Here is a 25,544-nt window from a genome sequence, read left to right on the forward strand (position 1 = left end):
CACCTAATCTACGCAACCACCTTCTAGGAAGGGTTCTATTTGAACTAGGCCTCTTAGTAGCTAATTATAAATTATCATACTAATATTTGTAAGCTCCTATATAGCTTCATTTTAACTGATCTATAATATTTGTGGAATATTGTTCTGGAATTGGCAATGTAGCGTAATGTTTCATGAGTTCCATGTCGTCATCGCTCCCAGTGCACAGTATCTCATTATATTCTTCTTCTTCTTCCTAGTGCTTAATTTTTCAGAATCAAGATTCTTCTTTTTGAATTAATTCAATCTCTGAATAAGACGGAAATCACTAGGCTGTCATCCACTAATGAATGTCTATGATCTCCGATTTAAAATTTTGCCGCGCTAAAAGCACTCTCTGATGTTACCAATGATGCTTGAATAGCCAGTATATCTCGGGCCATTATTAGAAGTGTTGGAAATGCATTGACAGTTTGACACGCCCCCTCCACCACGCCAAAAGTTATTTGTTGCCTTCTTCGTCTTTAATAGATTCCAATCCCTGATTAAGATAAGAATCAAGTTCATCATCAATGAAGGAATCAAGACCTATTATATCCTCCATACCTTCTCATACATTTTCTACTCTAGCCTTAGAAGTAGTAGGAGAATTTACACCATCTGAAGTTGCCATAGATTTATAACTATCAAACATTAATCTAGCATAAAAATATATGCTAGCTTGACGGTCTTCGAGAGATGGCTTTTCATTTTCTTGAATTTTTAAATTCTAATAAATTTTATGAACAAGTCCCTTTGCACCTCTTAATTTTTAAGATGAGTTAAGTAGAGTATAAATTAAATAAACTTGGGGAATAGGGGAAAAAATACTTTTTAAATTTTATAATTATTTCATTAACGGCCGGTGCATAGTCTGCATTTTTTTTATACTTACCAAATACAACAGAAATTCCACAAATATACCATAATATTTGTGTAAGAGTAGGATAATATATACCAGAAAATTATTTTGTAGCATAATAAAAATTTTCTAAAAATTTAGTAAGTTCTTTGATCTCACCCCAATCAGACTCAACAATTTGATTAGTAGGGTTAGCATTATGCATATTAAATACCATTTGTATGGGCAATCGATAATCACATGCAACTTTAAGCATTTCATAAGTAGAATTTCACCTAGTACAAACATATTTTGGAAATTTTCTATATAGAAGGAGAAGGTCAGCATATGCACATCATTCTTTAAACTCACGAATTCTACTCGCTTTATTAGCTTGAAAAATATAGCCGCAAGCATGTTGTACTTTACCACAAGCATCGGAAAATAAATTAATATCATCTTTTATAACCAAGTTAAAAATATGGCATGCACATCTAACGTGAAAAAATTCTTGATTAATTGGGAAAATTCTAGCTTTTAAGCTATTTGCTGCAGTGGTGTTAGCAGAAGCATTATCTGATGTGATAGTTAAAGTTTTATCAATGAGCCCATAAAATTGAAGTATTTCTAGAACAATAGTTGCAACATATTCTCTAGTGTGTTTTGAATCAATAAATTTATAACCAATAATACGTGTTGATACCCAATTTTGTCCTCATATTTTCTCAAAAATATATATACTTTCACAACATCATTTTTACATCATTATTTAGTTTACAAATCTATACAATCATTTTTATATAATTTTTAGAGCTTTAAAATTAATTTTTCTATATTTAAATTGCTTGAATATTTATTAATTACTCCATCAAATTATTTTATGATGACTTAACTACTTAAAGTTATTATTTTTGCACCTATAATACATGTTTCAAATATTTTATTTTATTTTATGTAATTACATTAATATTTTTAAGCTATTTGCGTAATTTTGCAGTAATAGCCTATATCAGTACAAAAATGCTCTTTATTTATATTATTTGTGTCAAAATAGTATTTTATATTTTTTATAATATAAAGTTATTATTTTTAAATATTTTAGTGTATAAATAATATTTTTACTTATTTGTCGAGCATTTTTATAAATTATTTTTGTGTATTTAAATAATAGCCTAGCTTTAAACTAATTTTTGAACCAAATTGGCCCAATATCCTTAGCCCAATAGACCACAAGCCCAAACCAGGCGACCCTTGTATAATACCCGTAAGGTACCCGTTTTTATGACACGCCCCGTTCGTTTTTGAATCCCAACTGTTTATCTCTCAAGATCAACGGCCTTCGTTCACTCTCCTTCTTTAATTAACCAAACCCTCCCAAACCCTATTATTTTCTCTTAACTCGCCGCCCCTAAATCCTCTCTACTCTCTCTTCTTCTCTGAGAAACCCTAGCCATTGTATCACTCAACTTCTCCAAATCCGGCTCTAAAATGGAATCAATCACCGATTCACTTACCTTATTGGTCTCCTCTCACTACTGGTCATCCGTTTGTGGTATTACCTAAGTGCTTGCCTAAACATGGCAAGCAATAACCTCCAAAATCAAACAAAAAGGGGTTCGAATCTTTGATTTTGAGCACTGTTTTATCTACATACATTCAACACCGTATTATGTGGGTCCGATTTCGTTTGAATTTCTGTGATTTACACTTTCCCTAAAAAAACTAGGGTTTACCGGATTTCTCTCCTAAATTGATTTCGAACTGATTTTACATGCCTTCTTTCCTTATTCTATGATTGATTTATTTTGTTTTCTTGTTTGTTCGTTCAATTTTTACTGCTATATAAACCCTCCACATTCCCTTTTTAGGGAAGGCTTTAGAATCGATATACTTTCACTAAAAATTGGAGCTTTGTTCTGTGATTCCCTCATTCTCTTGTTCTATACTTCATTTTGGCCGGCTGAAAGCCAAGGCCACTGCGATTCTGTTATTCGAACTTTCTCTTGGTGCGAGCATTGCCCGGAGTTCTTTTGAAGCTCTTGGGAACTTTGACGCATTGAGATTCTAGGTTCCTGTGGAATTCTGCTCTTTATTGTTCTTCGCTTAACTGGTAAGTTACTTGACTTTTGCAATTTTATCCTTATGTGTCTCTGATTGGCATGTGTTCTTACTTCTGAAATCCATGGCTTAATGTATTTCTGGGTTACTTTTATGCACCACTCTGTTAACTTTACACGCATTTTAAGCCTCTTTAGCATTTAACTACTCCTAATGCTGCTAGTTCTGAGATTATCTATGTATAACTTGGATCATTAGAACCTTCCTAAGCTCATTTAGCTAGTGTATTGGCACCTGAATGTTCATGAATATGCTTACCTGTTTGGCCCTGAATCTCTGAAACGAATGCCTCACATTTGTAATAACTTGTGTTAAGACTTTCGTTGTTAATTATAACTTGTCTCTCTGCTATTGTGCCACTCAGCATGCTCACTCGATCCCATACCCCTTTAATCATTGCTTGTGATTTAGAACAGTTATCTCAGCTTGTTTTTCCTACCATGTTTCAATTGTTATTTCATGATATTAGGATGAATCATTGGTATAACTTGGACCTTCTTTAGTTAATTAGTCTAATGTGTTAATGCCTGAATGCCTACATTTGCTATTTGACATGAGTGTACTTTCCACTCTATTCTTGTCACGACCCAAAATCGGACCATGGTCGTGATGGCGCCTATCGTGTTACAAGGCAAGCCTACTTCCCAAAATATTTCTACTAACCCGATTATAAGAATTTAATAAAACATTTCAACACTCGAATTTCTCATAACTAAATCAACTCTAAATATATTTTTAGAAATACGAAAATAAGCCCCAAACATCGGGGTGTCACTAAGTCATGAGCGTCTAAATCTATGAACTAAGAAATGAAACTGTCTAACTGTCAATACAATCCAAAAGAAGAAATGATAAAAGGCGTAACAAGGTCCTGCGGATGCTAGCAGCTACCTTGCAATCTCCACAGAATTCAACAATCGTCGCGCTCTAACTCACCTGGATCTGCACATAAAGTGCAGGGTGTAGTATGAGTACAACCGACTCAGTAGTAACAGAAATAACTAAGGAACTGAGCAGTAGTGACGAGCTAAGTAAAACAGTCCAATTATTTATTTTCACAATTTAAAAATAAACAGAAATAAACAGGTAAATTCCATAACTCATAAATGCCACAAAGAAGTTTAACAGATAAATGCAGCAACAGTATAAATAAATACAACCTCACAGCAGTGCCACACTATTACTCATCACTCTCACTCAATACTCAATACTCAAAACACTCAACACTCTGCGCTCACTGGGGGTGTGTACAGACTCCGGAGGGGCTCCCAAAGCCCAAGCGCTAAGCACGGACAACTCACGTGCCATCATATCAATACCTGGATCCGCACGGTCAACTCATGTGCTACGCGGACAACTCACGCACTATGGTATCAATACCTGGACCCGCACGGTCAACTCACGTGCTACGCGGACAACTCACGCGCTATGGTATTAATATCCTCACAACCAGGCCCTCTGCCTCACTCAATCAATATCAATACCTGGATCCGCACGGTCAACTCACGTGCTACGCGGACAACTCACGCGCTATGGTATCACTACCTGGACCTGCACGGTCAACTCACGTGCTACGCGGACAACTCACGCGCTATGGTATTAATATCCTCACAACCAGGCCCTCTGCCTCACTCAATCAATATCAATACCTGGATCCGCACGGTCAACTCACGTGCTACGCGGACAACTCACGCGCTATGGTATCACTACCTGGACCCGCACGGTCAACTCACGTGCTACGCGGACAACTCACGCGCTATGGTATTAATATCCTTACAACCAGGCTCTCGGCCTCACTCAATCATGTACCTCACTAACCTCATCATCACCAACAAATAAGGGAACACAGCCCGCATCAAGTACCACCACATTATAGCAAATAATAGAGACTAAGGTAACATGTACAATACTTTCTCTGACTTAGTACCAATAATGTGAGCATGAATAAAGCCTAAGCATGATCTCTAACATGAAGGCAAATAAGTTCAACAACAAATAAACACATAACCATAGATAATAGCCATTAGGCCTCACAACCTCACGGGACGGACCAAGTCTTAATCTCTCGCGGTGCACACTTACACGCTCGTCACCTAGCGTGGATATCACTTCCAAACAATCACGTGATGTCAAATCTCCAGGTTTATATCCTCAAAGCCAGAGTTAAAACTGTTACTTACCTAAACAACGTAAAATCCTACTCCGGGATGCCCTCGTCTCTGGACTCGGTCTCCAAAAGCTCCAAATCTATTCACAATTAATTCAATATACTCAACACGAATCGTAGGAATTAATTCCATATGAATTTACTAATTTTCCGGATAAAAATTAGAAATTCACTTTAAAATTTGACAGTGGGGCCCACATCTCAAATCTCGGAAAAACGTACGAAATCCGAACACCCATTCCGAGACGAGTCCAATCATATAAAAATTATCAAATTCCGACATCGGATTGACCTTCAAATCTTCATTTTACATTTTTGGAAGATTTTGTAAAAATCTAATTTTGCTTCCATAAATTCACGGATTCATGATATAAATGAGTATGGAATAATGAAATATAATCAATATAGGATAATGAACACTTACCCCAATGTTTACCCGTGAAAATCGCCCAAAAATCGCCCAAACCGAGCTCCCCAACTCTATTTTTGTCAAAAATGGTCAAAAAACCCGTTTATAGAGCCTCTGGTGTTTTTGAGCGTCACAGGTAGCGTGGGGCGCTGCCTGTGGCGCAGTTTCCAGTTCCCAAAAATTCCCAGCGCCAGGGCTAGCGCTCCATGCTACCCTGGGCGCTCGCGGCGACGGGAAATCTCCTCTGATACAGAAATGGGCATAACTCTCTCATACGATGTCCGAATTCGATGATTCTTTTTGCTATGGCTCCAAAATTTCAATACGGATCTATTGAAATCATAAAAATTCAAATCCGAATTTGTTTACTCATAAGTCAACTTCCGGTTGACTTTTTCTAACTTAGCTTTCTAACTAAGAGACTAAGTGTTCATTTCACTTCGAGTTTCTTCCGGACCCGAACCAACTAACCCAACAAGTCATAAATCAATTGCAAGATATAAATTGAGCAGTAAATGTAGGAACGAGGTTATAATATTCAAAATGACTGGCCGGGTCATTATATTCTCCCCTTCTTAAACAAACGTTCGTCCTCGAACGAGTCTTATAGAAGAACATACCTGAAATCATAGCATCAGAAGCAATAGCATCTGGCCTGGCTGGGAGGGCATAGAAATGGGCCTGACCACCCCCTGATCTGCCTCCCCCTCTCGGGCGACCCGTAGCTGATTGGGCTTCGCCCCTAACTGGTTGAACTCCACCCCTAGTTGGCTGGGCGGGTGGTGAGGGAACTGGTGCTGGTGCCGTCGGCCGAGTACTTCGCTGTGGAGTCCCACCCAATAGCCTAGGGCAATATCTCGCAATGTGTCCAAAATCCCCGCACTCGAAACAACCCCTCCTCTGACGAAATTGTTGCTCCTGATGCCCAAACGAATTACCCGATGATACCTGAGCGGGCGGGGCATAATGAGAACCCCATGCTGGCAATGCACTGAATGATGATTGACTCTGCTGAAACTGACCTCCCTGAGGAGCACCACTGAAACCACCCTGACCACGAGGCCTCTTAGCTTCCCTCTCAGTCCTTTCCTGACCTCGAACCGTCTCAATCTGTCGAGCAATGTCGACAACCTCATCAAAGGTAACCCCAGATACTCTCTCCCTGGTCATAAGCAATTGAAGATGAAAATCAAGGCCATCTATAAACCTTCTGATCCTCTCTCGGTCTGTGGGAACCAACCAGACCGCATGACGAGCTAAGTCGGAGAACCACATCTCATACTGTGAAACAGACATCTCACCCTAGCGAAGCTGCTCAAACTGCCTGCGCAGCTCCTCTCTGCGGGACTCAGGTACAAACTTCTCGAGAAAGAGAACGGAGAACTGTTGCCAAGTAAGGGGTGTTGCGCCAACAGGCCTACGCCTCTCGTAAGTCTCCCACCATCTGAGTGCAGCCCCAGAAAACTGAAAGGTAGTGAATGAGACTCCACATGTCTCCAGAATACCAGCAGTACGGAGTATCCTCTGGCACCTGTCCAAAAAGTCCTGAGCGTCCTCTCTCTCTGTGCCACTGAAAGGTGGCGGCTGGAGTCTCCCAAACCTCTCCAACTTGCGCTGATCATCCTCAGGCATAGCCGGAACCACATAATCTTATGCAGCTGTAACCAGCTGGGCTGGTGGTGCCTTCGGTGTTTGAAGTCCCTGAATAACCTGCTCGGGGGTGCGAGCGATGGGAGTCTGAGTGCCTCCCCCAGCCTGAGAGGTGGCTACGGCCGTCGAAATAGAGACCGCCTGAGCAAGGCCCGTACATGCTGTCAGAATCTAAGCTAGGGCCTCCTGAAGGCCTGGAATCACAATAGGCACAGGTGGTGCCTGGGCTGGTGCATCAACAACTGGAACCTGGTCCTGATCTTGGACAACTGGTGGATCTGCAGGTACTGCCCCAGCTGCTGTACGGGCTGCACCTCTGCCCCTACCACGGCCTCTACCGCGGCCTCGGCCTCTCGCGGCCCGAACTGGTGGCTGGCCCTCTTGACCGGTAGCACGAGTTCTCACCATCTATGAGAGAATAAAATACGGATGTTTAGTTACTAGAATACACAAGACGCACGATAAGAATCCAAGAATGTGAAAGTTTCCTAAAGGTTCTGCAGCCTCTCGAAGATAAGTACAGACGTCTCCGTACCGATCCGCAAGACTCTACTAAACCTGCTCATGACTCGTGAGACCTATGTTACCTAGAGCTCTGATACCAACTTGTTACGACCCAAAATCTGACCATGGTCGTGATGGCGCCTATCGTGTTACAAGGCAAGCCTACTTCCCAAAATATTTCTACTAACCCGATTATAAGAATTTAATAAAACATTTCAACACTCGAATTTCTCATAACTAAATCAACTCTAAATATATTTTTAGAAATACGAAAACAAGCCCCAAACATCGGGGTGTCACTAAGTCATGAGCGTCTAAATCTATGAACTAAGAAATGAAACTGTCTAACTATCAATACAATCCAAAAGAAGAAAAGATAAAAGGCATAACAAGGTCCTGCGGATGCTAGCAGCTACCTTGCAATCTCCACAGAATTCAACAATCGTCGCGCTCTAACTCACCTGGATCTGCACATAAAGTGCAGGGTGTAGTATGAGTACAACCGACTCAGTAGTAATAGAAATAACTAAGGAACTGAGCAGTAGTGATGAGCTAAGTAAAACAGTCCAATTATTTATTTTCACAATTTAAAAATAAACAGAAATAAACAGGTAAATTCCATAAATCTGTAAATGCCACAAAGAAGTTTAACAGATAAATGCAGCAACAGTATAAATAAATACAACCTCACAGTAGTGCCACACTATCACTCATCACTCGCACTCAATACTCAATACTCAAAACACTCAACACTCTGCGCTCACTGGGGGTGTGTACAGACTCCGGAGGGGCTCCCAAAGCCCAAGCGCTAAGCACGGACAACTCACGTGCCATCATATCAATACCTGGATCTGCACGGTCAACTCATGTGCTACGCGGACAACTCACGCGCTATGGTATCAATACCTGGACCCGCACGGTCAACTCACGTGCTACGCGGACAACTCACGCGCTATGGTATTAATATCCTCACAACCAGGCCCTCTGTCTCACTCAATCAATATCAATACCTGGATCCGCACGGTCAACTCACGTGCTACGCGGACAACTCATGCGCTATGGTATCACTACCTGGACCTGCACGGTCAACTCACGTGCTACGCGGACAACTCATGCGCTATGGTATTAATATCCTCACAACCAGGCCCTCTGCCTCACTCAATCAATATCAATACCTGGATCCGCACGGTCAACTCACGTGCTACGCGGACAACTCACGCGCTATGGTATCACTACCTGGACCCGCACGGTCAACTCACGTGCTACGCGGACAACTCATGCGCTATGGTATTAATATCCTTACAACCAGGCTCTCGGCCTCACTCAATCATGTACCTCACTAGCCTCATCATCACCAACAAATAAGGGAACACAGCCCGCATCAAGTACCACCACATTATAGCAAATAATAGAGACTAAGGTAACATGTACAATATTTTCCTTGACTTAGTACCAATAATGTGAGCATAAATAAAGCCTAAGCATGATCTCTAACATGAAGGCAAACAAGTTCAACAACAAATAAACACATAACCACAAATAATAGCCATTAGGCCTCACAACCTCACGGGACGGACCAAGTCTCAATCTCTCGCGGTGCACACTTACACGCTCGTCACCTAGCGTGGATATCACTTCCAAACAATCACGTGATGTCAAATCTCTAGGTTTATATCCTCAAAGCCAGAGTTAAAACTGTTACTTACCTAAACAACGTAAAATCCTACTCCGGGATGCCCTCGTCTCTGGACTCGGTCTCCAAAAGCTCCAAATCTATTCACAATTAATTCAATATACTCAACACGAATCATAGGAATTAATTCCAAATGAATTTACTAATTTTCCGGATAAAAATTAGAAATTCACTTTAAAATTTGACAGTGGGGCCCACATCTCAAATCTCGGAAAAACTTACGAAATTCGAACACCCATTCCGAGACGAGTCCAACCATATAAAAATTATCAAATTCCGACATCGGATTGACCTTCAAATCTTCATTTTATATTTTTGGAAGATTTTGTAAAAATCTGATTTTGCTTTCATAAATTCACGGATTCATGATATAAATGAGTATGGAATCATGAAATATAATCAATATAGGATAAAGAACACTTATCCCAATGTTTACCCGTAAAAATCGCCCAAAAATCGCCCAAACCGAGCTCCCCAACTCTATTTTTGTCAAAAATGGTCAAAAAATCCGTTTATAGAGCCTCTGGTGTTTTTGAGCGTCACAGGTAGCGTGGGGCGCTGCCTATCCACGCTTCCTGTGGCGCAGTTTCCAGTACCCAAAAATTCCCAGCGCCAGGGCTAGCGCCCCACGCTACCCTGGGCGCTCGCGGCGACGGGAAATCTCCTCCGATACAGAAATGGGCATAACTCTCTCATACGATGTCCGAATTCGACGATTCTTTTTGCTATGGCTCCAAAATTTCAATACGGATCTATTGAAATCATAAAAATTCAAATCCAAATTTGTGTACTCATAAGTCAACTTCTGGTTGACTTTTTCTAACTTAGCTTTCTAACTAAGAGACTAAGTGTTCATTTCACTTCGAGTTTCTTTCGGACCCGAACCAACTAACCCAACAAGTCATAAATCAATTTCAAGACATAAATTGAGCAGTAAATGTAGGAACGAGGTTATAATATTCAAAACGACTGGCCGGGTCATTACAGTTCTGAATCTCTCTAATGATAGTCTTGCATATGTAATGTGTTTAGTTTGTGCTGAGACCTTTCTATTGACTATGATCTTGCCTCTCTGCTAATATGTCCCTCGGCATGTTTTTGGCTCACTTGATCCACCAGTAATTGTCATAATCTGTGTTGCCCCATCATGTCTAATGTAGTTCTGCATCTGATGTGAAATTAACATGGCTATTTTATGACACTAGGATATATACTTAGCATAATTTGGACCTTTAGGTTTTCACCTGTTTGGTGTTGGACATTTGTGCATGATAATCTTTGTCAATCCTGCAAATTTGTTCTTTGCTTAACTCTGCCAATATGTGATTGCCTATGTGCTAAGTGTCGAATCTGCTTCTAAATCTTTACTAAACTTGCTTTTAAATCCTGTGACCTGTTCGATTATCTGCTCTATATGCTCAACTTGGCCATGTCTGTTTTAAGTTATAATTGTATCCATCAATTCCTGTCTCTGAACCTTGGTCCACTCTCCTTCACGTATTACCTATGCTCTCTTAAATTTCTCATTCTTAGCCGGCTGAAAGCCAAGGCTACCTAGGCTTTACTGTTGACCTCCCTAGTGTGAGCACTGCTCGGGGTCCATTTGAGGCCCTTGTGAACTCTGACACACTAGGATTTGAGTCCTTAGTCATTCCCTGAAACTTAAACTACTCCCATTCAACCCCTTTCTTCCTATTATCTGTTGTACATCTAAGTCGGTTGGTTTAAATGATGCAATACTTGGCAATATGGTTATATGAATTAACTTCGGGCTCCTCTATGGATTCTGGGGTTGTGTTGATGAATACGGCTCCTTGTTAGAAGTCTGGGTATGCTGTGTGAGAATTGCTGAAGGCCCAGACAATGCTGGGTATTTCATTTGGACCGGTTATGGGCCTATTGTCATTATTTGTATAACATTTGTATCTTACTCATTATTGGGCCTGTAATAACTTTTGTATAAACGATTGGGCTATTAGTAAAAATGGGGAAGGGGTAGATTCTTAATGTTTGTGTAAAAGGGGTAGACAACATGCCTATAGGACTCATTGATTCACTTGCTATATGTGCCGTTCAATTTATATGTGCACTGTAGAAACCATGTCATTAGGATACACACACACACACACACACACACACACACACACACACACTGTCTGTTGGAAAACATGAATTCAAATGCTGCAATTATTCTTACTGCTACGTGTTACTAGAAAACCTACCTATAGGAACAAATGTCAATGAACTTTCTTTCAATTCATTTCAGCATATTCATTAGAAATCGTGCCTATAGGATTTTGATCACCTCGCTTGCTATTATCTCGTACTGTTTACTAGAAACTATGCCTATAGGATTTTAATCATCCCATCCGTTACTGCATCGCACTGTTCACCTAGAAAACATGTCTATAGGGTTGAGTGTAATGATAAAATCAGCTCCAAGTGCTAAACATTAAAGATCCTGTCTATAGGACAACACTGTTTCGTCTTAATAAGAGTCAATGTTGCACCTCTCAATACAGTTTATTATGCACTTCTGGGATCTTCCCAATGGTCCTTTCATTATTCCTTACTGCACGAGTCACCTAGACACAGCAGGCTTAATAACTGAAAATCTGCAATCTCAAATCAGCATGCAACAATCGTATAATTATTTGGAGATAAGCAGCGCCTAGTCCTTGAAACCGCTTGTATGTTTTAATGCATAGTCACATAGAAATCATGTCTATAGGGCTTAAGGTTCTTAATTCTGAAATGGCCTAACATAAAAACCTGTTTCGCGTGCATTTGTTGCTTAAGTGTGGAGGCTAACTTGAGCCCTTAACTACCATATTTGAAGTCCAATATGTGTTTTGTTTGTCGCCTAGTTTTGCATTTTTGAGCAGCCTAGATAAGGTCTAGAACCATCTAAATAGAGGTCCAAAACCTCCTGGACCATAGGTATGGTACGGGTAGTCCACGCGTAGGGTACGACTTAGAATTGAATTAGAGCGCTCTTAGGTAAACAACTTTAACATAGTAATCGGGTAGCAGGAGATGATAGTCTGTGCCCGCTGGATAATATGAGTAACACCCTATCTCAAGGGAGTTACGAAATATTATTTATGTTGCACGGGGTAATCCTTTAGGCTAAAAAACTTAGGACCCCTCCCCCCTCCCTTTTGTTTCTTTTTTATTAGAAGGAAAAAATAGCTGCACCCCCTATTCAAGATCTCTTTATAATAAAATTCTTAGATTTTGTACTCTCTTTGCTTACTTGATCACATAGACTAATCCATATAATTTAAGTTCGACCGGGACCCATAGTTGTGGATCTCGAGGAGTGCCTGACACCTTCTCTTTGAGGTAACTTGAGATCTTACCCGATCTTTGGTGGCTTTGACTAGTTAAAATAAAGTTATTTGCAAATAGGTGACCTAACACACCTTAAAAATTATTAGGTGGCGACTCTCCTCTTTTAATACCTCCTTAAAAAAGTTGTCACATGTCGAAGCCCGATTTCACGAGAAAAAGGGACGCAACAATACGTTTTGCATGTTCCAGTCATGATCAACCCAATGACATGTAACAGTTAAATAATCATTATTGTTAAGACTATGATCTATATCAGATGTGATTGACACTATACAGTCTAAGTGAAAAACTACACAACGAATATACTGAAGATATTCAGTTTGAAATTTAAAAACATCATTTCTAAATGTGGTCTTAGAAAAATATTGAAAAGCAGGATATAAATCTTTTGTATATAATGCACAAAAGTAGGGTGATAAAGAAAAGTAAAAGGTAAGCCACAAATATCGATCATTTTTGCTAAATTTTCACGATCTTTATCTTTGTTATAGGAACGTAGTATAGTGCCAGAAGTAGGGTGAAACTGTTGTTGGATAAAATTAGAAACTCCCGCCAGATCCTGTAGGAGCACCAGTACCACTACTAGGATCTGGCATTTTTCTGGCATCTATTTGAGCTTGTATCTATAAAAGCTTGTGTGTTTTAAATAAGTGCCTGGTTAAAAAAACCTGTCCCACCAGATTTTCCATATGCAAATCGTGCTTTATATATTATACAGGTAACAACTAAATTGACTTTATCATGTTCAAAAAAATTCCATACAAATGATGTTTTTGTATGTTCAGCCTTAGCCTTACCCCTTACAGGAGGTACATGGGATAAAGCTCCAGACCGAGATTGTCTCTGAGTTGGAGCTTGTGTTGCTGGACTAGTGGGTGTTCATCTAATTCTTCTTCCTTATTTTCTTCTTTCTTATTAAAAATATCATTGCCAAATTATCTTTGTAAAGTTTCATGATCTAGTTGTTCTCCCGGATTAATATTATAAAATATGGAGGGTTCAGTAAATGAAGTTTCATCAACATGAGTCATTTCATCTATATGTTTTCTAATTCTAAGAGAAGGAGTAGGATTACTACAAATAGCACCTTTACTACTTTTCTTAAATGGGTTGATTATGCCAAATACTTTTTTAGGAGCCATAATTTAAATACGAAAAGTTAACACAAAAATTAAACACACAAATAAAATACGAAAATAAAACACATAAAGTAAACACAAAAAATAAAGCACTAAAATGATACGCAAAAATAAAATATTAAAATTAAGAGATGGAATGAGTGCACTATGATTAAATATTAAAACTTGAAAAAATTATCCAAAAAATATCTTCCAATACTTGACGAATTAATTTGACGCTTGAAAGTTGCTCCAAAAATTTGCCAAAATACTTGAAACGTAGTTGATATGAGAAAATTGAGAGAAGAATATAGATAGAATGTAAGAGATTTGAGAGGGAATGATTGATTTTTGTGAGGAAAAATAAAGAAGAATGGGTGGTATTTATAGTTAAAAATACGGTCAAAATATAATTTAATAAACTTAGAGATTAAATTAAAAGTTGGGGAAGGGGGAGGGGGTAGGGGCCAAAAATGGCCGTTTATAGCCGTTGCCAACGGCTTCTTTAAAAAAACAAAAGAGGGCTGGCGGGACGGGACGAGACCGAGCACTTAAAGAATGAACACTAATAAGCAGAAATGGCAAATCCCCAAATTTCTAGAGCTAATTTTACTCATGTAGCACGATAAGGGTCCAAATAGGGTCATTAGCACACAAACGATTAAATGATCGCTCAATCCCCAACATAGCATTGAAAAGTAAAGCATGAAATAATTATGGTAGGGAATAAGTATAGGCATATTCTAGTAAAGGCATTTATTCAGTAAAAGTGTGAACAAGTAAAAACACGTATTTCAATAGAAGACATGAATCAAATAAAGGCAAATAACAAATAATGGCGTGTATCAAGTAAAGGATGTAGCATGTAAAACATGTGTCAAGTAAGACATGTAACAAATAAGGCATGGAACAAGCAAAATATGTAGTAGATAAAAGTACGAAACATGTAAGAGCATGTAATAAATGAGACATAAAATAAACTAGTTCCACCTGCATCCTTTGATCCATGACAACGCATATACACTCGTCATCTTGCATATATGCGGTCCCCCAACACATGGAGCACGTAGTAAATAGTCCAATCACAGCTAACTCCCTCAAATCAAGGTTAATCATGATACTTATCGCTTTACGGAACAAAATTAATAATCTAACACAACTTTTAGATCAAACCTCCAAACCACTCGAATCTAGTCAAATAATGCCTACGTAAGTCAAAACAAGATTTAGAAACTATCCTAATATCAAAAAGGTTCGATCTTTAACCTTTTTTGGAAAAGTCAACAAAAAATCAACCCATGACCACATGGTCGAAATCAAAAATTAAGACCAAATCTGGAATTACCCATTCATCCCAAGTCCAAATATGTGATTTATTTCGAGATCCGACCTCAATTCGAGGTCTAAATCTCAAATATACAAAAGTCCTAAGTTCTATCCAAAAACCTCATTTCAACCCTATGAAATCCAAGATTTAATGATAAAAATCTATTAAAATATGAAAATTAATCAAAAACAAGTCAAAAGTTGCCTCTGCTTACCTGCATAATTTTTAATATAATATTAATGCAGTCTTATTTTTATAAAAATAATCATTGTGATAGGAGTTGCGTAGTTGATCGATTAATACTTCAAAAACATAGTAGAGCACAGTGTTCAAGATGGGGTGGGTCTCGGGTAATCCTGTTTCGAGTCCGAAGTCCAAAAGAGGCCTCTCGAGAAAGGACATTTCTGCATATGCGAAACGCTGAGAAGATGGGAAAGCAGCCGGTGAAGCTGAAGGCAGTTGTTTACGCGTTGTCACCTTTCCAGCAGAAGGTAATGCCTGGTCTATGGAAGGATCTTCCTGCTAAGATCCATCACAAAGTTTCAGAGAATTGGATCAGCGCTACTCTCTTGCTTTCCCCCATCATCGGCACCTACACGTAACTTCTTTGAATACTACTTTCCCTCAATTTTCTGTTGTGCTCAATTATTTTTTTATGGAAATACTTTTGATTTACTTGTTGATCTTATCTTCCTAGTCCTAGATATTGTTTTTGTTTGTGATTTACTTATGAAATTGAAGGTCTTGGTTTAATGTCAATCATCGCCCTTTTTTGGATCCTCTTTTTAGAGGTTTCATCGAGCTTGGCTCCAATATTAAATACGCTTTAAGTTTAGCTGGAATAGTGAACTTGCTTCAAAATAAGCTTATGCTAAGTCTTGGGATATAGGGTATTAAAGTGTACACAATAGAAGTATAAGGGGTCTTTGAATTAGTTACAATATAAGTTAAGTAGTTAGTTGGGTTATTTGACAGCTGGCTATGTGCTGTCAATTAGTTAGTGCACATTAGCACTATAAGACATTGTATTGAACGACCTCTCTTAGACAATACAGATTGAACTTTTCTTCCTCATTCATTTCTCTGTTTCTCTCGTTAGCTAGAATCTAACATGGTATCAGAGCGGGCATCGCAAGACTGTAATTCCGATCGATTTCCGGCGATAATCAAGGTTTTCCGGCGAAGTTCAGAGCTAAGGAATTCTACGATTTCGAGCTCAATTTCTAATAGCCATGGCGGATAACGAAGTCAGTTCACTAGATCATAATCATCCACTATTTTTGCAAGCTTCAGATGCTCCATGACTCGTCTTAATTCCGCTCAAGCTCACAAGTCCAGAAAACTACGCATTGTGGAGCAGGGCGATGAAATTGGCACTCCGGGGAAAGAGCAAGCTTGGATTTGTGGATGGATCCTGTGTGAAAGGCATGTATAGAGGCGAATTAGCAGAGCAATGAGAGAAATGCAACGCAATTGTTCTCTCATGGATTGGTAGTACTGTTTCTAATGAATTGATGCCTAGCATCGTGTATGCATCAAATGCAATTGGGCTGATTTTTAGGGGAGATTTGATAGATCAAATCTAACGAGAATTTATCATTTTTGGACTGCTATTGCGACTTTGAGACAGGGAACTGACTCGGTTACTAGTTACTATTCTAAGATGAAGGATCTATGGGATGAATTAGATGTAATAGCGCCTCTAAACTCACGTGATTGTGAAGAATCCAGACCTTCTGTAGAGCTTTTGAAGAACATACATCTATTGTAGTTTTTCATGGGATTGAATGAAAGCTATGGTAATATTCGAGGTAATGTTTGGGCTAAAAGACCTGTAATCACTGTGAATGAAGCCTACGCAATAGTCACACAAGAAGAAAGTCAAAGAACCCTAGGGGTCACAGACACACTAAAGGATCCACTCACAATGATGGCAGGAAAGAGTCATGAATTCAGTCCTAGGAGGCCAAGATTAGTCTATGATTATTGTGGTTATAAAGGACACCTCAAGGAAAATTGTTACAAGATAGTGGGGTATCCACCAGATTTCAAAAGCAAGAAGAAGAGTCAAAACTCAGGAGGCAGGATCTACGTGAACAATGCAACCACCAGTGAGGAAAAGCAGGCACCTATGCTGCCCACGCAAGGAAATTTCTTTACTGAGGACCAATACAAACAATTGGTTAATTTGTTGCAGAACACCACCACAAATGATTGTTCCACAAACACTGCAGGTATTATCACTTTATTGACAAATGTAGCTGCTGGTGATCATGTTTGGATAGTGGACTCAGGTACAACTCACCATGTGACACATTGCAAGAGTGTTTTAGATAATCTTAAAAGGGCAGATCATAGAACAGATGGAGTATAGTTACCAACAGGCAATAAGGCAGACATAACACATACAGGAGATGCAGTAGTCTTAGGGGATAAAACTATTGAAGGAGTCCTATATGTGCCCGACTTTAAATTTAACCTATTATTAGTATCAAAACTCACTAGATAATTGTGTTGCTCAGTTGGCTTTTACCCTGATTTCTGTATATTTCAGGGGCTTTACAATGGCAAGGTAATGGGGATTGGTAGAGAAAACAATGGATTGTACCTGATAAAAGAGAATTTGCCAATAACAGCAACAAGTTTTCTGAAGGAAAATGGAGAAACAAGATTGTGGTATTTGAGACTAGGCCACACATCAGCAAAGTCTATGCAGCATATTTTAGAGTTGAAGAATAAGATACATACTAGAGTGCATGACAATTGTGAAGTGTGCCCTTTAGCAAGGCAATGTCGATTACAATTTCCTGTTAGTAGCACCAGGTCAAGTAGTTATTTCCAGCTTGTACACATGGATGTTTGGGGACCTCATAAGGTACCTACATATGCAAGAAGCTTTACTTTGTTACAATAGTAGATGACTATAGCAGATTTACTTGGGTATGCTTAATACAATATAAATGTGAAGTAGTTGCTGTAATAAAGAACTTCCTTGCAATGATAAAGACTCAGTTTGAAACCACTGTGAAGGTTGTTAGATCAGATAATGGTACTGAGTTCTTCAATTCTCAATGCAATACCTTGTTTGCTTCTCTTGGGATTATACACAAGAGTAGTTGTCCATACACCCTACAACAAAATGGGGTGGTTGAATGAAAGCATAGGCATATATTGGAGGTTGCAAGAGCCTTAAAGTTTCAAAGCTCAGTTCCTAGGAGGTTCTGGGGTGATTGTGTAAGAACTGCAGTGTACTTGATAAACAAGTTGCCCACCAGTGTATTGCAAGGTAAATCACCTTATGAGTTGTTGTATGGAAAGCCAGTTAAAGTAGATCACTTAAGGGTATTTGGTCGCTTATGCTATGCAAGTAACCTACCTAAAGGTGATAAATTCACAGTCAGGGCTAGAAAGGTTGTTCTTATTGGATACTCAGAAACTCAAAAGGGTTATAGGCTGTATGATCTAGAGAAAGGGAGTATATTAGTTAGCAGAGATGTGTTGTTCAAAGAGGAGATTTTTCCTTTTGACAGTACTACATTCAGATGGTTCAGAGGATCTCTTCACTTCTCAACATTCATTTGCAGCAGGAGATGTGCAGCAACCACATGCAACTGTAATTCCAACTACACCCCAAGACATGCAGTTGCCATTTGATGACAATACTATTACAGAAGTGGAAAATACAAGTGATGCAACAGTCATAGACCATGTAGTATCTGGTGGAGAACATGAGAATGCAGCCCCAATAAATGAAAATTCTATTTCTGAACAAGCAGCTGAGACAACAGAAGTTCAGGAACCTCTCTTAGAAACAACAGAAGAAGCAGGTGCAATGGAGATGCATCCACAACCAGCATCTGAGGAAGTAGAGACTAGGAAGTCTAGTCGACAAGGAAAACCTTCCATTTGGCTTAAGGATTACATCACCACTGTTAAGACATACACTAACAATCCCTACTCAATTTCTAATGCCATCTCCTATGATAACCTATCTCCTACATATCAGTCATATCTCAGTGTTTTTTCAGTCTTAACTGAGCCACAATCTTTTAAGGAAGCTGCCCATGACCCAAGGTGGATACAAGCTATAGACCGGGAGATTAAAGCACTTGAAGAAAATCACACCTGGGAGGTGGTAGACTTGCCAGAAGAGAAGAAGCCAATTGGTTCTAAGTGGGTATTTAAGATCAAATATAAATCAAACGGAGAGGTTGAGAGGTTTAAGGCACGACTGGTCGCAAAAGGATACACTCAACAAGAAGGGTTGGACTATCATGAGACATTCTTACCAGTTGCCAAAATGGTAACTGTGAGAACTGTCCTTAGCATAGCTGCCTCAAAGGGATGGATCCTCTAGCAAATGGATGTCAACAATGCATTCCTGCAAGGTGATCTATATGAGGAAATATACATGGTCTTGCCACAGGATTTCCATAGCTAGGGGGAGAATAAAACTTGCAGATTATTGAAATCACTCTATGGCCTGAAACAGGCTTCAAGACAATGGAACATTAAGCTCACGGATGCTTTAGTAGGAGCAGAATATCAACAGAGTGCATATGATCACTCTTTATTTACTAAGCAAACAGCACATGACATTGTTGTTATCTTAGTGTATGTTGATGATCTCTTAATCACTGGTAGCAACATGTCCCTCGTGGAAGAGGCTAAGAGTACATTGCACACCAAATTTAAAGACAAGGATTTGGGGGAACTCCGATATTTCTTAGGCATAGAAGTGATGAGATCAAATAAGGGTCTGCTGTTAAACTAAAGGAAATATGCACTGGAGTCGATTTCCACCACAGGGCTAGCTGCAGCAAAACCTGCTTCTACTCCTATTGAGCTAAATCAGAAACTGACTACCACAGAGTATGACAAACATGTAGGACACAATGGAGATGAAGAATTGCAGGATATAGCATGTTACCAAAGGCTAGTGGGTAAATTGCTCTATTTGACCATCACACGACCTGACATATGCTTTGTTGTGCAAGTGTTAAGTCAGTTCATGCAACATCCTAAACAGTCTTACTTGGATGCTGCACTTAGAGTAGTCAGATACATCAAAGGCTCACCCGGACTAGGTGTCTTTCTCAAAAGAGGTCCTATCTCTCATCTCTCTGCCTACTGTGATTCTGATTGGGCAGCATGCCCAAATACACGTAGGTCGATCACTGGATACGTTATAAAACTGGGGGACTCTTTGCTATCTTGGAAGTCCAAGAAGCAGCAAACTATAAGTCGTAGCTCAGCTGAAGCTGAATATAGAAGTCTTGCAGCAGTAGCAGCTGAGGTTACTTGGCTAGTTGGCCTATTACAAGAATTGAATGTTGCATTGCATCAACCAGTTGATCTTTATTGTGATAGCAAAGCTGCTCTCCAAATTGCAGCAAATCCTATCTTTCATAAAAGAACAAAACTCATCGAGATAGATTGTCACTTTGTCCGGGAGAAAATCAAAAATGGACTGCTCGCACCTAATCATGTTTCAACAAAGCTTCAGTTGGCTGACATCATGACAAAAGGACTTGGTGTTGCTCAGCACTGTATCCTTCTCTCCAAGCTAGGAGGGTTCAATGCATTTCACTCTCCAGCTTGAGGGGGAGTCTTGGGATATAGGGTATTAAAGTGTACACAATAGAAGTATAAGGGGTCTTTGAATTAGTTACAATATCAGTTAAGTAGTTGGATTATTTGACAGCTAGCTATGTGCTGTCAATTAGTTAATGCACATTAGCACTATAAGACATTGTATTGAACGACCTCTCTCTTAGACAATATAGATTGGACTTTTCTTCCTCTTCATTTCTCTGTTTCTCTTGTTAGCTAGAATCTAACACTAAGCTTGCAAAAATCATTCTCCGTAAGTTAAACAAGCTCAAATGAGCTCTTATTTGGTATGAGCTAATTTTAATCTTTTGATATTAATAACTACAAAAGGTACTTCGACCGTTAAAGGTGTGACATTTAAGAAAAGATTCAACACAATTTATGACTTTAGATATTCTACATATTTATGTGGAGAAATAGATTGCTTATGGACATAAATGAGCCATGTCAGACTGTCCGAGCTTATACTAGGAGTCCATGTAACAAAGAAGTTCAAAGTTGAGCTTGAGCTGAGCTCCTGAATAAACAAGTTGAGCTTGAGATTACTTAGGGGAGTCGAGATTAGGCTTTAGTTCGTGGATGAGTTGTTTCGAGCATAAATTCTCGTTCTACTCCGTTGTTTCTGATGGTGATGTCATGTTCCTTCCAAAGTATTTCTGACTTTGTTGTTAGACTATTAGCCTGTTTGGCCAAGCTTTTCCAAGAGCCAAAAGTTTTTTTTTTCTTTCAAAAAAGTACTTTTTTCCTCAATTTGAGGTGTTTGGCCAAGCTTTTTGGAGGGAAAATAAGTATTTTTGGGAAGAAGCAGAAACAGTTTTTAAGAAGCTGAAAAAAGTAGATTCACCCCAAAAGCAGAAGCAGAAGCAGTTTTGACTTTTCTTCTTACCAAAAATACCTTTAATAAAATATAGTATATACCAAAATAACTTTACTTATTTTAAACCTAATACTTAGGATATTAATGTATAAGTATTTCTTCTTTCTAATATATAGTGACTTCTGGGGTGAATGCTTTTATATTTATTGAATGGTTTTTTGATATATTTGAATCATCTTAAAAGAATTAGAGTACTTTTCAGTTTTATTTTCATATTTTACTTAAATAGAATGATAAGATTTAATTATTGTCTTTAATAATAAAGTTTGAGATTATTTATTTACTTATATAATATAACTACTAAGTAAATTTCTTCTTGTCCTTGTTCGTACTTTGATACTTAAAAACAACTTTTAAAAGCTTGGCCAAACACAAATTGTTGCTCAAAAGTGTTTTTCAAATTGATTAGCCAAACACAAACTGCTTCTCTCCAAAAGTACTATTTTGGAAAAAGCACTTTTCAAAATAAACTGATTTTCCAACTTGGCCAAACAGGCTATATGTCATCTTCCTTTGTGTTGCCTTGGTTTCTGAATTACGTGTGACCTTAGATTTGAAGGACCACAGTCACACTAGCTCTTCACAAGGTTACTGCATAGTGCATACCTATCCAACTGTTCAAAACAACAAAAGAGAGCGGAGTTGGAGAGAGAGGGATTATATTGTAAATAGTTGATGTATTAGAAGAATTTTTGTTAGTAAGTAAACATTTATTTCTTTCTCTACCTTTCTTAAAAAAAGACTAATACTTTCTGTTAGAGGCTTTAGTTAGTCTTGCACTTTTAGTTTCTTGGGGACTCGGGAGATACTTTACTTTTCTGTTAGGTGATCTCTATTAAATGTCTGCTAAGTCACTAAAACGAAAACTTTTGCTATAGCTTACTCATAAATTCGCCAAAATTGTGTAAGCTTGTAGTTGGCCCTTTTACGTTCATGATCAATTATGTTTATTGACAGTTGCTGTATATTAGATTGAGTAACCATATAAACTGTCTTTGATGCTTCCTAAGACCTTCCGTGTGATTATCAAAATTCATTATTGGCTATTAGCTTCTAGTAAATGTATAGGTTTTAGGCACTTTTAGTTTTCAGGGACTGGGACCTTTATGTACTTTCATTCTAGGTGTATTCTTTAAGTATCTGCAATCTTATTAATACAAAAGCATTTGCTTGTATAAGCTCAAACATGGCCCTTTTATGTTCATGGAAAATTGTATAAATATAATTACAGTTAGTACTTATATTAAAATATCTAAATGTTTTTCTTATGAAGAAAAAAAATGCTTAAACTATGGCCGATGTTTTCTAAGACATGTGATGATCAAAGCACATTATTGGCTATTAAGTATTACCTCAGGATTAGAAATATTTATTATGTTGATAAATCCTTCCCTTTTCGATTCTATGGTTAATTTTATGCACTTCTAGTTTTGGGTTGCCCATGATTGACTTTTGTTGTAGGGATGATCTATTAACTATCTACTGGCTTTTAAAAAGAAAACTATGTGCTAAGGTTGACGCATATATGAGCCGACCTTGTACAGGCTCAACCTTGGCCTTTTTATGTTCCTGAACAGTTATTATCTGGTTATGGTAATATTGGATTCGATATGTGTTAAAACATTATATGTGTGAAGATTAAAACGCATTTTTGGCTGATATAGCCGAAAGAAATTATAATAATACCTTCTTTATTTGCGTGAGAGACTTATAGTTTTTAAATTCTGTTAAGAAAATGCATTTTGAGCTCAGACTCGTTATACGAGCTGGACTTGGCATATATAATGCTTGAGTTGGGGGCAAACCTCCAGAATTTGCCTCGGGTTAACTTGAATTGTACCTGTAGTACTAGTTTGCCAAATCGTGATGTTGCTTGGACGATCAATCAATCAACTATCCCTCAATACCATACTAGTTGTGGTCGGCTATATGGATACTCTTCATTAATCCCACTCTATGTTGGCCCATCCAATTCAAATAATAATGCTTCTAATTGATAAAGTTTAAAATTCTACTTTACAAAGAGAGTCGAACTAATTTAGGATTCAAGATTTTGTCAAGATCTTAATAGAGCTTTAAATTAATACGTTAAGCATAAAATGCCTCCAGAAAAGGGTATGTATATATGAAATGTATCAAATAATCCTTCATATCGTGGAAAGTTTGAATATGACTTTACAATCTGCAGTTATAGATGGATGCAAGTCAACTAGGAATGTGATTTAGATGTCTGTAAGTCTCAGGATAAGCTCAAGTGAGAAACTAGTTATTTACAGACATCTTATATATAAGTAGCTTACAAAAGTAGTTCTTAATTGATAGAAGACTGAAGACCTTGAAAGTTCACCATAAATCTTTGCAAGTTGATGAGTTTTTAATTCTAAAATGAAGTCTACTGCAAAAGTATTACAGACGAAATACTCACATCCTTTTGTATCCAGTTAGTAGAATTGATTACATCTGTAAATATCTTAAAATTTAGGCTGTAATTGGATTGAATAATCAGATTTAATGGGGATGACACAATTTGAGCTTAATTCTGGACAGTAGATTCATATATGCACAGAAGATGGTTGAAAGTTATCATTTATCTTGGGATTCTGGTGGTTATCAATAAGCTTAAGCTTCTGGAGACTCAGTTCTTTTATATTGGACGGCGAGAGTTGAAGAAATTTATTTGAACTTCATCCGTTAGACCAAAATCTTTTGTTTAGTTGGTAGGATGGCTTGTGTTATTGATTGGTATTCGAACAAATTTATCTGTGCTTGATGAGGTAGAATTGATTGATAATGATGTGTATCGCTAATCCATTATTGCCTTCTTTGACTGCAGGTATGTGCAGATGTACAAAGAAAAAGAGAAGTTAGAACACAGATACTAGAGCTATGCTTGTCATTTGTTTGGAGAATATCTTCGGAAACTAGGTAATAAGTGGCTACAGTTGGTTATGTTATGGTACTAGTTACTAGTACCATCACTTGGGGATTTAATTATTTATCGCCTATAAAATCCATTTAGTCTTTGTGTAGCCTTTTGAAACTTTTATGCATTCTGAGTCTAAAAAAGGTTATTCCATAATGCCTTCTCAATTCAGATTCATGAACAGGGAATAGTATCTTTTGTATTCATTCGCCATGATATAAGAGAATGGGGTTAGAAAGCCAGGGGTGGATTTGACCCTCTTAACATTGGCTTATTGATCTTCTACTTATAGTACATTACATCATGATACTGATACAGAATTAAAAGATGTTCATCTTCAATTAATACAAGATGTGCATAACTCTCCATTCCAAGTTTCGACTATATGAACCTGTTTCGTGCCCATCTCATCAATCTTCTTTGTTAGGAGGCTCATCTATGTTCTCAGTATTAGTATTGTTGGGATCCAGTGCTAAGACTAATGTCTTTGGATTACTAAATGATGGTAAGCAGTGAAGTGAAAATGATTTTGTAGAAAACAGTAAATGCCGAGGTAATACGAAATGCTTAAAACAATAATGTTGAGAGATAAAGAAAGCATGATGGACTCGTCACTAACTGATCCAGTAAATCACTTTTGAGAACTCAACTCGCGTAGTTCACCACTCCAGAATAACTTTGTAAAAAAACATAGATTTTATTGCCTAAGTGAAAGGTATGTAGCCTTAGTAGTAGTAGGGCACAAGAACTTGGTTTTATGCAGGATAGGATAAGTTTGGCTAATCTAATAGGGAAGTTGGAGAAGATTAGATTGCGATTCTTTTGATTATTCAATTTAGGTTTAGAACTTCTTCGTACAACTAACCATGAGTAAACTTTAAACTCAAAGATTACCCATAGATTATTTTCTACCTCATATATTTATTTCAAGA

The 25,544-nt window shown here is 38.1% G+C and overlaps 2 protein-coding genes across 2 annotated transcripts; one reads left to right on the forward strand and one right to left on the reverse strand.

Annotated features, from left to right (window-relative positions):
* Positions 1-481: 481 nt before the first annotated feature.
* On the reverse strand, positions 482-6,849 carry LOC138895912 (uncharacterized). Its single transcript, XM_070180667.1, has 3 exons — positions 6,174-6,849; positions 1,359-1,435; positions 482-520 (listed from the first exon to the last, which is right to left on the reverse strand). The coding sequence occupies exons 1-3, from the start codon at positions 6,847-6,849 to the stop codon at positions 482-484; spliced, it is 792 nt and encodes a 263-aa protein (XP_070036768.1).
* Positions 6,850-15,388: 8,539 nt separating this feature from the next.
* On the forward strand, positions 15,389-24,996 carry LOC104120896 (cytochrome b-c1 complex subunit 8-like). Its single transcript, XM_009632764.4, has 2 exons — positions 15,389-15,797; positions 24,523-24,996. The coding sequence occupies exons 1-2, from the start codon at positions 15,439-15,441 to the stop codon at positions 24,569-24,571; spliced, it is 408 nt and encodes a 135-aa protein (XP_009631059.2). The 5' UTR covers positions 15,389-15,438; the 3' UTR covers positions 24,572-24,996.
* Positions 24,997-25,544: the final 548 nt, after the last annotated feature.

This window comes from Nicotiana tomentosiformis, chromosome 7, assembly GCF_000390325.3.
Source record: "Nicotiana tomentosiformis chromosome 7, ASM39032v3, whole genome shotgun sequence".
In the NCBI taxonomy this organism is placed as follows: Eukaryota; Viridiplantae; Streptophyta; class Magnoliopsida; order Solanales; family Solanaceae; genus Nicotiana; species Nicotiana tomentosiformis.